At 38.0% G+C, this 15,353-nt stretch overlaps 2 protein-coding genes across 3 annotated transcripts; one reads left to right on the plus strand and one right to left on the minus strand.

The window, feature by feature from the left end:
- Nucleotides 1-964: 964 nt before the first annotated feature.
- On the minus strand, nucleotides 965-7,437 carry LOC140797979 (protein MLN51 homolog). 2 transcript variants are annotated; one of them, XM_073151697.1, is made up of 11 exons: nucleotides 6,664-7,437; nucleotides 5,329-5,431; nucleotides 5,017-5,231; nucleotides 4,060-4,922; nucleotides 3,820-3,934; nucleotides 3,209-3,331; nucleotides 2,432-2,475; nucleotides 2,294-2,339; nucleotides 1,933-2,172; nucleotides 1,402-1,481; nucleotides 965-1,290 (listed from the first exon to the last, which is right to left on the minus strand). In XM_073151697.1, exons 1-9 carry the CDS (start codon nucleotides 7,167-7,169, stop codon nucleotides 2,145-2,147), a joined length of 2,043 nt encoding a protein of 680 aa, XP_073007798.1. In that variant the 5' UTR covers nucleotides 7,170-7,437; the 3' UTR covers nucleotides 965-1,290; nucleotides 1,402-1,481; nucleotides 1,933-2,144. The 2 variants fall into 2 exon arrangements, with proteins under 2 accessions (XP_073007798.1, XP_073007797.1); XM_073151696.1 differs by having other exon boundaries at nucleotides 1,021-1,290; nucleotides 2,294-2,342; nucleotides 6,664-7,395.
- Nucleotides 7,438-8,862: 1,425 nt separating this feature from the next.
- Nucleotides 8,863-14,429, plus strand: LOC140797945 (uncharacterized). Its single transcript, XM_073151654.1, has 13 exons — nucleotides 8,863-9,201; nucleotides 9,929-9,990; nucleotides 10,215-10,302; nucleotides 10,424-10,485; nucleotides 10,566-10,659; nucleotides 10,803-11,195; nucleotides 11,756-12,214; nucleotides 12,300-12,461; nucleotides 12,535-12,642; nucleotides 12,731-12,814; nucleotides 13,199-13,340; nucleotides 13,435-13,504; nucleotides 13,837-14,429. Exons 1-13 carry the CDS (start codon nucleotides 9,103-9,105, stop codon nucleotides 13,973-13,975), a joined length of 1,962 nt encoding a protein of 653 aa, XP_073007755.1. The 5' UTR covers nucleotides 8,863-9,102; the 3' UTR covers nucleotides 13,976-14,429.
- The last annotated feature ends 924 nt before the right edge of the window (nucleotides 14,430-15,353 follow it).

Raw genomic sequence — 15,353 nt, forward strand, 5'->3', positions numbered from 1 at the left:
AACAACCAAAGAGAAGTCTCCAAGTTGCAGTTTTGGATCTACCCAATGGCTTAGTGCTGCAGAAATTATAACTACCTTTCAAAGGAGAAAATGTGAGTAATTTACTGATCATTGTAGCATCGTCATAATACAGTAAAATATTTTAGGTTAGTGAATAGTGTTCTAATTAATCATAGAAATGAATCCAATGGATTTAAGCATACATAAATAAACAAACCTAAGACATGATTAAAGATCCGAAAGTTAGAAACAACTAATGCTTGGTGGCTGACTGGGTGGTGAGCATCAAGTCCAATTTAATTATCATGTGTGCCACTTGATTCCTCAACAGTTTGAAAGGTCAGAGGTGTAACTGTGCAAGCGTCAGGCTTGCCCTTTTTAACATTAATGGTTGGATAACTCTTGGCCTCTTGGGATTTATAGTGTTAATGGTTATCGATAACATTAATTATAGTGTTAATGGCTATAATTATGCCAGCACAAGGTGGTCCATAAGTTGCGGTTGTACCTCTTCCCGTTTGATTAATAATACTATCTTCTCTTTTCTTTTTTTGTTTTTTGAGAAAAAAGCACAATGTGGATCTTGGAGGAGATTAGGGAAATTTGCAATAAATAAGTACATAAATAAAATTCTCATATTATGGACTTCGAAAATTAGATAACTATACTTTTCTATAATTACTAAAGTACCCTTCACAAGTTTTACATTAACGTGAGCTCATTCGCAAATTATGAATTTATCAGAAAAAAATACTACTTAGAGTATAGATACATCTTTTATAGTTAAATTAATCCAAAGTTTTAATGGATATTTTGATAAAAGATGACCTTTTTTTTCAAAAGATATATAAGATAAATTTGTTTTATTGTTGCTGTTCCAAATATCTATAGATTATTACATCAAAGCTCTAATGGGTAAGTTCCCTGTGAAGGACAAGGTTGGAAATCTCTGGTGATTGAGAGATGACAGCAAAGAAGATGCCTGTTTCATATATTACAAGCTGTTGATAACGAGTGGAATTTCTTTCAAACTATCACTCACATTTCTTTAGAACGATCAATAGCAAAGCATCATGACACAGAACCCAGTTGAGTTACCAAATAACATTGAAGTGATGAACCTGGACTAAAATGACACCCCGGTAGAATATGCAGTTCCACCCAACAAGGTGAAAACTACGCAAACCACTGAAAAGGAAGCTACAAAATGAACCGCTAATAAACCAAATTATATCTTCAGGCCTTCGTCAATTAACAAGAACTCGCAAGAACTCCATGACTAAGCAATATCTGCAAATAAAAAACCCAGCCAATCAAATGGCGTTTCGACACAGGTAATCAGCTTTCAAGCTATATAAACATAGTGGGCTCTCCAAAGATAGAGATAATCGAGAAACTCACATAGATTCAAAGAAGAACAACCACTCGCCCTGCTGCAAGATGGTCTCCTCAAACAACTACAGCAACCAAATAAGTTATACCTAAAGAAAAAGAAAAAAGTCAACCTCAAGCTACTAGTGAAACAAGAAAAATCAGGTAAGACCAATTAAATAAAATCAAGCAATTTGTATATATATATATATATAAGAAGACAATTTACATATGTCGAATACTAATGATCATAACAGGAGTGTAGAAGATTCCCATTAATGCAGGACACATATATGAGCTCAGAAACCATGAACAACTGTGCAGTAACTAATTATGTGTGAAGAGAGATACTATAGTAGCATTTCATATAAATCATGACAGTCCATGAATACTTCATCAGTAACCTTGCTATGTTCAGTCATTACATGAAGCAACTCCAATTCTAGCAAATCTTCATATTTCAGTTCATATAGAATTATAGAAAATATCAAAAGCGTGAGCAAAGTGATAAATGCAAATTTGATAAGCGACAGAGACAAAGAATGACGAAAAGAAATATACCTAACATACTTTGGGACACTAAGCAGCCCAAAGTGCTCCAGGTCAAAAGCTGAAGATCACTAAGGGCTTGACGAATAAGCCTGCAGGTGTACGCATAAAGAAGCCATGGCCAAAGAAACAAAGGGAACAGAACGGATGAAGCACGACATCAAGAAAACAACGTACTCAACTTAAGCTGTTTATTCAGATATGCTCAATCTTATATATGCACTTCACTGGCCAAAGTTCATTTCTGAGTATCTGGCAAACAAGAAATAAATAAGTTAAAAATAATAACTATATCAAATCAGCTAAAAGAAATCAAGTGTCATGAAGATACAGAAAAACACACAAATTGAATCAGATAAGGCACTTGACTTGCCTACGAGGCTTGTTCTGCCGCTGCCCAAATTCCTCATTTACAAGCTCTGCTATATGGACAGGAATTATAGTCAAGTTATTACATTTTTTGTGAAGAAAATAAGTTGAACTAAGATTTTGCTATCAAGTAGTACTGTACCAGGTCTAGGTGGTGATTTAGCAGTTTTAATCGTACCAGATTCTCTGTAAGAACAGCAAACAATTGAGTAGATAACTAGTGCATAAAAATGCATTAAAAGAAAACATAAATATCAGCTTTCATCCCAGTGAAACTTCTAAAAATTGGTCTGTTTACAAGAAAATAGTCATACAAGGTCTACAAATGTGTAATTCAAACTTGACAAAGAAGAAACTGAACCAAGGGACAGAGATAGATGAAAGAGGATATGTTGCATAACCTATACCAGACTACCAGAAAAACGACTAAATCATAAAAATATACAATCTTTTAGATAGCAATAATTATCAAGATCACTATCGTAATTAAAGGAGAGCTTTCAGAGTTTCAGATAATTTTTGTAAAAATTTATGTCATAAGTATCATCAGTTTTACAGAGACCAATCCTACAAAAGGATGCTAGTTGCCAACTCAGACAAACAACTTCCTAGAATTAGAAGGCCAATGAAGAGTAGAGGCTTGAACAGAGAAAAAATAATGAGCCAAAAACTCTTCTTGATGTGATGAAAATACAGAGACAAAGAAAAAAAAAACTAGTCTAGTATAATTAAGGAAAATAAATAAACAGGATATAATTAAGTGGTAGTCTATTTTCGGGTAACTGAAGAAATAAAACAAGGTGGAAAAGTACTAATTCCCTACATGAGAAAAGAACTGACTTAAAGGGAAAAAAAATTATAACAAAGGCCTTTTCAGGAAAGAAGTCATTGTGAAACAGACTACCATAGAAAAGTTTACCTGGAAGAAGCTGATGAGGATGTATGTCCTGAAGGTCGGGTATAATAGTTACTATCAAGAGCTATGTAGGGTGGACAATAAGATGCTCCTAAACCACCAGCTGCACCTGCCAGTACTGGCACCCTACATTCAAAAGGGGAAAGATATCAGCTTAAATAAGATCACCAAAAGTGCTAAAAAGAATAGCTTCATTTATCCCATTTTTTGTGGCGGAAAACAACTGTCACAAGTTTATTTGGCAGAAGCAAGATCAATCTGAACTACTCAACTAACTAATCAACTGCAATTAGACCAACAAAGAGAACCAATTCGCGGCTCAGTCTACCTTGATACCATTAAATAGGTTAAAATCAATTGACCAGTAGTGAATAGAAAAATTATGCACAACCACAAAATTGAAAAGTTGAGAAGCAAGACAATAGCCCATCACATGAATTCTACATTAAATATTTCAGACATGGGACTATGCCATCAATAAGCTATTTAATATTTATAATGTGAACAGAAAATACCACTAAAATTAAGAAGAATCCATTAATAAAAAAATGCTCTGAAACCTTAAACTACCAATCACCCATAATGATTTTTATAAATAATTTTGAGATACTTACCAACCCATGTCAGAATTGCCAAAACCAAGCTGTGATTGAGCCACATATCCTGGTAGAGCCATACCAACAGCAGGAACCCCTAGACCACCATGATGTTGACCAGCAAACTGCATAACTGTACCACATAGACATATATAGTCAAAATAAGTTACTTGTTTTCATAAGCAACAGTCCTACAGGTACCTGTTTTGAGAAGCATAAACTTTTGAGAAAAAATAGTTAATAATTATTTGACCAAACCTGGCAATAATGCAGGAGTGCCAGGAAAACCTTGATCACCGTGTGCAAGGCCCATGACTCCAGAAGCTCCAATAACCTGAGCTCCACTGTAAAGAAAGGAGCCACTTCCTGTTACTTGATTGTTAAGCTTCCCCTTTCCAACAAGTGGAATCTTAGACTTATTTCCTGGAGGCGAATCATTCCCTCCATCTTCAGTTAAATTTGCAGACGAAGGTTGTGGAGGTGGCATTGGTTTGCTGCCACTAACAGATCCATGACTCAACTGCTGGGTTGGCAGCACTGCAGGCCTATTAGGCGTCTGAAATACTTTCTGCTGAACAACCATCATTTGACTTTGTGGGGCTTGAGTTGCAGAAACTCTTGCAACTTGGTGATGCAACAATGTGGATTGACTATTTGGAGATCCCCCAAAGTTTGAACCTCTCCCTTGAACATTAGAATTAGAAGATTGATCGGCATTAGTTGGCGACAATGTAAATCCTGAAGAATGCACTGGAGAACTGGTCGTGGTTTTCACAGAAAATGATCGAAGAGAACTGTCATCATAAGACCTATCGTGCACAACAGACTCAACAACTGTTTTTGCTCTTAACATTGGACCAGATTGTGGCATCGGGGAATTGTTCTCCATATGCAAGGAACTTGGACCCTTAGAGCCACGTCCAATTTGTGCATCCCTTCTTTGACCAACAGAATTTTCTTGGTTGGATGACCCAGAGGGATAAAATGGCGGTGAAGCGGAATTTAAGCTTGACGCAAATACATGCTTTTTCTGGACAACAGGTTCAGGAAGAGCATTTGAAGTCCGGATGGACTGCCTCACTACAGTAGCATTTGAAGTCACTTCCTGAGACTTAGCAAACCTGAACATATAATCAGATAAATAATAACTATTACTACTAAATCAGGAATAATTTCTATTTTCTTGAATAACACAAGAGATAAGTCTTTACTTACTGTCTGTGTTTCATTGCCTGACTCTCACGGTTGCTCTTTGCGAGTGGTTCATATCGGCGAGGTCCTCTCCCTCTCACAGTCCTTGGAGCTTGATTTTGATTGTTGCCATCATCGTAGTGAGTGTGAGATCTGTTACCTCTGAAATAACCATGATCAGTTCCTCGGGTTTTACCACCACCTCGTCCTCTAAAACGACCTTTTGATCTTCGCCTTTCCTAAGATACAAACATCATATCCATCTTTAATAATATTAAAAGAGCAGGACAATAGAATGTTGAGGGAATAAAATGTGACAAGATATCAAGGGCCCACTTCATCATAATGCTTGTCTTGCAAATTCATCTCTTCAAACCTATCATGTACCCAAGCACGTTCATCTTTCGTATCCCACAGCTTCTGCCCACCAAATGTTCGCCTGGTTTAATTGTAAGAGAATATTCATCAAGTGAGAATGAAGAGGAGAACCATTAAGCATCAATGTCTAAATAATATAATTTGAGACTAATTTCATCCTCTTGGGCTTGGATTATGTTCTCCAAAAGTGCTTAGAGGCTGACATCACAGGCAAAGATACATAAAGTATAAACATGATTATTGTCGATATCTTGTTCGTGGACAAATATGTTCTGGCAATACCCACATGCTTTTCTCTGATATGTCGAACATCAAATATAACTCATTGAAGAACTATCAACAGCTTCTTGCAAGAGCCTTCTTTTGAGGATCTTTCAGATGTTGATGGGATATTATTTTCAAAACTGCTTAAAGAAAGGAACATCCTTGCCAGTAAAGGTATAGGGTTGCATACATCTTGTGTTCCTCAGACCTCGTATTGTCACTGGCTTAGTGCACAAGGACATTAACAAGAAGTCTTTTCCAGTGACATCACAAGTACTCAACATGAATAATGCCTTCACTTCATCCAAAATATGTATGGGATGCCATCTTCAAATTATTAAAATCATATATGTGTTTCATCTTTCAAAGTCATCCCAGTCAATCGACTCAATTTTATTTGCTTTAGATCTATGTCAAGAAATTGATGTCTAATGAATGCAACCATCCCTGAATTATATTTTCAGGATTCAATTTGAAACTTTTGCTTAAGAACCCACATGTACAGTTGTACACCAATGTGTATTAAGATGGCCCTGTATATGTGAAATATTCTCAAAGGTTTTTCAGGATTCAATTTGAAACTTTTACTAAGGAACCCACATGTACAGTTGTACACCAATGTGTATTAAGATGGCCCTGTATATGTGAAATATTCTCAAAGGTATCTTCACATCTTTACATGTTTTTTCACATACACATAAAGTACACTATTGCAACAATAATTTCAAGTAAAACTTTTGGTGAATTAACAATAACCTCACAGCCAGGTAAAAGGAGACGAAGACTGTTATGCAGACCTAATTTGTTGAATATGTTATGAAACCTAAAGGATAATGGCCATGTGTCTGGCATAAGACTGATATTATATTTTCCACACACTCTTGACTCGCCTAAAAGTATAAATGGCATAAATTACTCAAAAGATTTTTTTTTTTCAATCCTATTCCTTTCAGGTTAAGAAGCAAGAAAGGCATCAGAGCATACAGGACTAAGAAATCATGACAAGGATCTAACGTGAAAATGTCCCACCTGTGTCGTCCTCTGCCATTCTCCTGAAACCTATCGTCATGCATATAGAAAGCCCCAGAAGTCGGCACAGCGTATGGTTCATTCTCCTTCTTCTCCTCCTCTCCCGGTTGATCCTTGCCGGGTTCCCCCAATGCCTCTCCGGAGAAGCTTGCACCAACGGATTCCTTCCCCCCTTCCATCGTGCTATCCACCTTCGAAGCAGCGACGTGCATCCCTCTGTCCGCGCTAACCCCTTCATCGTACTCCAATTCCTCTTCCTCCTCCAATTCTTCATCGACTTCTTCTTCTTCATATTCCGCATCCTCTTCATCGTATACCTGCGCTCCTCCTTGTCCATCGGACTCCGCATCGGATCCAATCGGATGCATCACGTCCTTCCCCGCTGTTTTCCTCCCGTCCGACCCCTCCCCGTCCTCATCGTCGCTCGCCTCCCTCCGCCGCATCGAAGGAAGAGGCACGTCCTCAGGATCGCTCTCGTACTCCATTTCCTCCCCCGTGCCCGCCATCGATCGATCGCCTCCCAATCCCAAACCCTAGTCCTCAAAGGCTCAAAAACTCGAATTCTGGGGACAAAACCCCAACCCTAACGCTACAATTCGACGTTGAAACCCTTCGATTACGTGGATCGGAAGGATCTAGGGTTTGTAAAGAACGCGATCTTTGAGGTATCGAATGGAAGAGACGAGAGATCGGATACGAATTTAGATTTTGGAATAATGCAACGGAATCTTCGAAATCTCTACAGCGGTTTAAGGAGTTAATGCGGACAATGCCACTCTTTTAAAGGGGTACTTGGCAGTTCTTTATTGGCTGTCGCATAGTAGCGGTTAAAAATCCCCGGATGGTAGTAGAGATTTCCTGCACAATGGGATTGCAGACGATCAGACGGCAGTAGAGCGAGAAAGAATAAGACAAGTAATTACACAAAGAAACGCAGTCACCCAAATGAAACGTCGCCAAAATCATTGATCAGACCCACAAATCTATGGTCCATGATGAATGAGTCCATATTTTGGTGCCTTCGTCTTGCCAAAATTACGAATTGTTATCGGATCTAAAACGCGACCGGAGTCCGCACAACGTGCACATAAAGTTCTTGACCGTGGACATGTAGGGACCACCAACTTCGATGACCCGGCGAACCACCATTGGTTCCGGCGTTGTGATGTCACTTGTACATTGGTAGGATCACGACCGTCCATTTGCGAGACATCATAGATCGTTGGCAGATCACATTAAAGCATGTCGGGCTCGAACGGCCCAATATAACAATCGGGCTTCAATAGGGCTGCCAAGTGCCAACCTAGTTCGTCGTTAAAAAAACTCCAATATATATATAAAAAAAAATAAAAAAAACCTAAGCAATGTGAAAGAAAAAGGACCGAAAAGGGTTTTATATTTCTACATCACATCAATTAGCTGGCAAAGAGACTAAATAGCAAAATAACACGAATTAAGGGATTTATTTTTTGTTTAATAATTAAAGCCTAATATTTTTCTTGCCGTGGAAACGGGAGCCTTGCCTTTGCTCTCTTCTTTCTAGAAGAAGGGGGTGGAAATCTCGTCAAGCCTTAGCCAACCCCATCGAGCTCTTCCCAGTTTACGACCCGTACGACGAATCTTGAGTCCCGAGCCCCCCCCCACCCCCACCCTCTCACGCCGACAAAGCACCTCTTAAATTCACTTTCCGGTAATGCCCCTGATGACCAATAATATTAGTAAAGAGAAATTTTGCACAATAAACCCCTGGAATATGAGCATTTTATGAGTTGAAACTTGAACTATATCTATTGTCATTTACCACAATTGTTCATTCCATATACACATTGAGTGATTTTAATTCACTTCACTTTTAAGTTTTAACTAATAAGATTCTAGAAATAAATAGTATATCTTATTCAAAGTGATGTCTTTTAAATTTCAAAATTATTACATTATAATGATTTTACCATCATTTGTCACAAAATTTTTGTCCTAAAGTTATTGTGGCCATTTTTAATTATTTTATGATGTTAATAGCAAGATGGTAATAAATAAAGTTCGCTGCTGAGGGGCATCTTCGTACGTTCGTAATTATGCGAGGGCATTTTAGTAGATTGATATCGAAAAGAGACCAAAATGGACCGGCAGTTCCCCGTCGCCCACCGGCAGAACCGGGGGGCTGCGCATGTGCTTGACTAGGACTACAAACTTAGAACAGGGAGCAGGCTTAAACTCTCTCTCTCTCTCTCTCTCTCTCTCTCTGCTTCCCAAAATTTATCTTTTCTCGCTCTCAGATCCTAAAAGTTCCCACTTCGGTGCTCGGTTTTGCCGCAGATCTCCGGGAGCTCCGCTTGATTTACTGGATTCTTGGTGGATACTGGGATTTTACTTCGTTCTCAGCTTCGTTGGAGTTCCATTTCGTCTTGTAGGTTTTGGATCTTGCCTGCGGAGGAATTGATGGCGAGTCGGAAGAAGGAGGACGAGAAGAACGAGAAGGTTATTCGAGGGCTGCAGAAGCTTCCCGCGAATCGGAGATGCATCAATTGCAACAGCTTGGTAAAGTTTTGGCGATTCCTCTTTAAGCTTGTTTCTTTCACCCTCTTTGAATCTGAGCTCTTAATTCAAGTTTACACTCGTGCTTCTGAGAGATTCCTCCATTTGCTTAGTATATAGAAAGTAAAAGTATCTTTACTTGTTATATTGGTGACCAATTAGTGCAGGGGTTATGATCTCGCTGTTTTTTTCCCTCTCTTTCTAAGCTGGGTTAATTTCATATATGAAAGCAGCATATTCCCCTCAAAAGCTTTCAGTAATCAATTATCTTCTTTTCGGGCGGGAAGGTTGTCAAAGAATGTGAGATGTTAGATGCGTATGTTGAGTACTATATTCTTAACTAAAAAAGGAAAAGAAAAGTAAAACTCGTATTGACGTGCCACATGGCCCAATCTAGGTGCAAAAAATATATATCATTCTTGAGGCTTTTCTCCTCTTTTGTCCCTGTTTCACAGAGGTAATAATCTTGGTAAAGCAAGAGACTAGTCCACAACTGCACGTTAAATAATAGAGAGCATGTTAAATTCTCTTTATATCAGCTTTTAACTGTCCAAATTGTGCATATATTATAGCCTGGGTGGATGATCATAGGTTTTTCAGTCGTTTCCTTTGCTCTTTGCTTGTTTCAGTTAAGCAGAAATTTGCCATATAGATGTATACCTTTTATCTAATCTGCATGTGGATAAGATGGTTGACATGGACAATGATGCTTAATTTACCCCTTTAACAGGGCCCGCAATATGTATGCACAAACTTCTCAACCTTCATCTGTATAAACTGCAGCGGAATACAGTAAGTCCTAATCAGCATCACCTTGATATGTTATTTTCTGCTTTTAATGTCTATTCATTTGTTGCAAGGAAAAATTAGTCTTATGTGCATAGGATTTTATCAACGATAAGTAACATTTCTTTTGACTGATTGTCTTTGGCAAATAGGGCCAATATGGGTCCATTTGCTACTTTCGACAAATTTAATTTGTTTTTATGCTGATTGAGTGTTATGTTGTCTTTTAGTCGGGAGTTCACTCACCGTGTGAAATCAATATCAATGGCCAAATTTAATTCCCTGGAAGTTTCTGCTCTCCAAGATGGAGGAAATGAGGTACACATGCATATCAACCTGGATAAGTCAATCTAAGTTTTCCTTTGGCTTATCTATTGTTTGTGACTGGCATGGTAAATGATTATCTTCTTGTGTTCCTTTCTTTGTTTTCCTCATACAGAAGGCTAAGCAGATTTATCTCAAAGAGTGGGATTCTCAGCGTCACTCAGCTCCTGATAGCAGGTTTATTGCTAAATATTCTGTAGCCACCTAATATATCTGCTGGAAGCAGATATTCTGATGCAGAATTTTTTTTATCTCAGTGACGTCGATAGACTCAGGGAGTTCATTAAGCATGTTTATGTGGATCGAAGATATGCTGGAGAGAGGAGTATCGACCGGCCTCCAAGGGTGAAGGTGGTATTTAGCTTCTTTAAGTATCATGGGACAAGTTCTTTTTTTCATAGTTCAGCTAGTATTAATATAGTGAAACTTTGTAGTTTTTCTTTATTCTGCATTATCTAACATTGTTGAAATTGTATATTATATGAACTGCGCAGGGTGATAGGGAAGATTCTTATGAAAGCAACAGGGTGGATTCACATATGGGCGGTTCAAGAAGTCCACCATATGATGACACTTACGAACATAGTTATGGTGAACGACCTGGTTCTAGAGATCCTGGATATGGTCAAGCTGATAATAAGAGAAGTCCCGGACAATTTGAGGTGGCAGTTGAGAGGGGCCGAGATGATAGCACTTCAAATGGGAATCATAGTGGAGTTACGAAGCTAGGTATCAGGTCACCGAACAATCAGAAGGATCTCGGTGCATCCGGTGCCCCCATGGTGCAACCTGTCAGAGATATTCTCAGGGGTGTCCCACCCATCCGAGTGGGTGAGACTGCTAAGTCAAATGGCAATGCAACCATTAATTTCTCTTCTCAGGCACAGGTAAGGTGTCTTTGTTTATGGAAGACTTGTTGGTCCTTGAGTGCTAGTGTGAGTGAAACCTTCCTTGCTCACATATTTAATTGTGTCTGAGCTCTGAAGTCCAATTTCTGCTTATCACTGGATTTAGTAATCCTAAGGCTGTTGAGAGGTGACATGATGTAGTTAACATAACCTTGCCTACTTCAACCCTTTGCTATAGTGTCTTTATGTCCATGTGCATATTTTTTTGTAAGGTCACTCACTTTCATGATTTGGGTGGTAGTTAGATTTTGTTCATATTTTATGGTACTTTGTGTTGCTACGAATTTTTAGTTGTTATGTAAGATATTTGTATCCTCATTTTTGTAAACTGTGACTTATACTTGAGTGAAATACAAGAAGATTATTGATGTCACGTGGACTTCTTTTGGCATCAGTACTTGACTGATGAGCTGATATTTCTTTGATTCAGCTTTAAACTTTGGTCTTTTGGCTTTAAAGCTTTTCCTGTCTCTTTTTCAGTGGCTAGCTGACATATATTATGGTATTCTAGTAATTTAGATGGGTTCTATATATTGCAGACTGTTCCATCTTCCAGTAGCAAGGATTCCAGTCAAGTGAATTTAGTGGATGCCAAAATGGTGAATTCAAAAAGTTTGATCGACTTTGATTCAGATCCTGAACCTTTCCATGCTGGGGTAGCGAAATCTGTGTCTCAACAAATCCACCCTCAACCAGTTGTAGATGGTGGTTGGGCTTCTTTTGATACTTCTGCTCCACAAAAAGTTCCAGAGGTCGCTTCAAGCACAAACACTCTGGAATCTGCATTTGGCCAGTGGGCGGCTCCTGGTGCATCTACTCCTAGGAACAGCTTTCCAACCCAGCCAATTACAGAAGCTACTTTTTTTCCCAAAGTTACTGATGGAGGTCAATGGTCAAACACGCAACAGCATCAGCTTTCTATGTTCCCAGTAGCTAGTTCTCAAGCTAATAATCCTCAATCATCCAACACGCCTGTTGTTGCAGCTTTAAACAATCAGGTAATCTTAATGTAAACAGGATAAGAGAATGAAGCCTCAACAATTAATCCAACTTGTGATAATCTTTTGTGGTGGTCTTTTTTAGTCATGGGTTGCACCCACTGTACCAAACATCCAAGGAAATATTACTGCCCCATCTGGTCAAGTTTCTCAAGTTGTGACAAAAGGACCTCATGAAGCAGTTCTTGGAGTTACGTCACATCCTCCATTTGAGGCAAAACCTAGCGGAAGAAAAGCACTCCCAGAAGTAAAAATTATCATGTTGATGCTCCCACATTTGTTGCCATTTACAAATTGTAATGAGTATCAAATTATTGCAGGATCTTTTTGCCATGATCTATCCACCGGTAACTTCTCCAGTCACAGTTTGGCAAACAAGTCCCTATCCTGCCATTATGGGGTATGGGATGCAATATCCTAATGCAAATGTATGTGCTATGGCCTCTTCTCATATTAGTTGATCCTTGGATATCTCAACTTTCCTGTTAACTTATACTTGTTCGCTTCACTCTATAGTCAGTGGCAGCATTTGCTCATTCAACAAAATCTGCAAACCCATTTGATGTTGCTAATGAGACTAAATTGATGCATGCTTCCACGGTATGTAATTGGCTCATGCTCCCGCTCCAGCTCGCAAACTTCTACAAGAAAGAATTGTTTTTTCTTTTAATTAATTTTCTTTCTATAGTCACTATTCAGGCTGAATGCCAGGATTACAGACTTGCAAGCCTTGTATTCTTGAGTTCAATAGATAAAAAGCTTGATACTTTTTGCATGTTATTTGGTCTATATCCTTTACATATCCACATATAGTTTTATCTGCCTGTAGAATTCTTGTATGCTTTTACGCCTTTGTGGATATGTATTATGTTGGACTATTCAAGTCAAGATGCACTCCTATATATATATATTGGTATTTGGTCAAATTTTCTTTCTGGAGAATCCAATGATGATCTTTTTTATTGTTTATTCTTTTTTATGCAGTTCCCATCTTTGTCGTCTTTGCAAGGAGCATTACCAAATGTGAATAACGCTGTAACCTTATCACATGCTGCCAGTGTTGGATCCCTTGCCCCACAATGGGTGCCCTCACAGCAACCTTCTTATGCACCATTTGTGAATCCAAGTAACTTCAGTTTTCTTTTCTTGGCTTGTTGCTTGTACGGTTTAGTTTGTCTAATTGTCTTTAAAGGTGCTAATTAAAAATAAATATATATCAGGCCCCTACATGTTTCAGCAGAATGGAAGTAATTTGCCGCACCAAGTGCATACAAATAGTTTCCCTTTGGGGTAAGTTGTCCGGTATAATTTGTTTTATGTTATCTTGATTTGACTAGTAGAGCTGCATAATATCTTATAAAAGTAACAGGTTATTCTTTTGTTATAAAGGAAGTATATACTATTCTAGCTTGTCTTGACCAAGATTTGGGAATTGAAGACACACTCCTAGCTAATACTTCTATAAAATTCTATGTTCTTGACTACCATTGCAACTAGATTCGTCAAACTGTAGCATTTGGAGAATTATAAAATCATGATACGTCTAAGATCCATAATTTAGTTTTTTTTTAAAGAATATATGAACCATAATATAGTTTTTATTGATCTTTCTTTAATTGCAGGCAACAAGCAATTGGAGGTGTTGGTAATGAGGGAAATGCATATGGGTTATCAAGCTTAGATCAGCATTTGGCTGCTAGAAATGCACGACCTTCGACCCCAAATAGTTTCACCCCTGTTGGAGGAAATCCCTTTGCATAGATGGAAGAAATGATTCTAGATTCTCACTTCTCATGGTTAATGTCTTAGCAGATATTTATTGTTAGCACCTGAAAACCTCAACAGATAAACTGGCTTAACTCAGGAAAATTGGGCAGCTCTAATGAGAGACCATCTTCAAGCAGCCGTTGGGACTAAAAGCAGAGGCTCTAATGCACGACTAATATTGTGACAAATAAGAACATAATTCTGGCTGGAAGGAAGTCATATAAGAACGGATAGGTTTGTGTATCTTAAAGTTGTCCATATCATGTAGTGTCATCATGAGGGATCTGACCGTTATTTTGGAGTTAGAAGTATGTAAAGCTTGTCTTTGTTTGTGCCTCCAATATGGCATGCGTGTGCTTTTGTTTAGCTTCTGTAAATTCTTCTTTCTTCTGTAACAATTGGTCATTGTTGTTATTAATGGAGTTGGACAAATTTTGAGACGTTGTTACATGTTTGTGTGGTTGAATCAGTATAAGAGTATCTTTTGCTCTTGTCTTTAAAGCATTTGACTTTTTTTTTGTTTTAATTTATATCTTTTCCAACCGCCATTTCTGCTAAATTGAAGTTCAACTCCTTGTGTCATGTGCAGGTGCAGGTAATAGATCTTTCAACAACTCAAAACTGTTGTTTGAATATTCTACCAAAAACAAACTAAGAATAATGCTATCCTTCACCAAGAGAAGGAATTGGACTTTAGGTTGTACTATCTCTTGTATTGTTATAATCTCCATCTTAGTTGACTGGAGAGGCATAAAATATCCTTCGCCTCGAACGGCAGTTTGCTGCTAATTTGTGGGTGAATTGTGGCTTTCTGTGGGTCACAAGCTGAAAACTACTTGCATGCTTCTCCTGGAAATGGAGCTGGAGTTATTAGTCAATTGAAGCTCGCTAATTATTCAAGAAAAACTTTTGTTGAGGAGCTGCAGATCCAAAGGCCTATAACATCATTTATCTGTTGGAGTTGGCAATTATCCTTTGTTTATTCCCCTGATATAATCGCCCAAATACCAAGATTATATACTAATACTAATCTAATCAGTACACATTTCACTATACCGTGAGCTCTACGTCATTGTGTTACAGAATAATTATGAATTCCAGTTTCATTTTTGAGAAAATTTATTTTTAAAAAAAAACACTCCAAGTTTTGATTTTCTTATCATTCGCAACTTATTGTATAGATATTTATATTCAAATCTTGTATTTCGTAATGGCCTATTACCATAGAGATTAGAGACAAATTAAATTAACTGTAAATACAAAATAACCTGATATTTTTAATAAATATTCTCCTATGTATACAATATGAGTCCAGTTGTCTTCTTCCATAATCTAATGACTCTATAATTCTGCAAAATTAATTAATTGTTGG

This window comes from Typha latifolia, chromosome 11 (genome assembly GCF_019914945.1).
Source record: "Typha latifolia isolate L0001 chromosome 11, TyphaL0001v2, whole genome shotgun sequence".
In the NCBI taxonomy this organism is placed as follows: domain Eukaryota; kingdom Viridiplantae; phylum Streptophyta; class Magnoliopsida; order Poales; family Typhaceae; genus Typha; species Typha latifolia.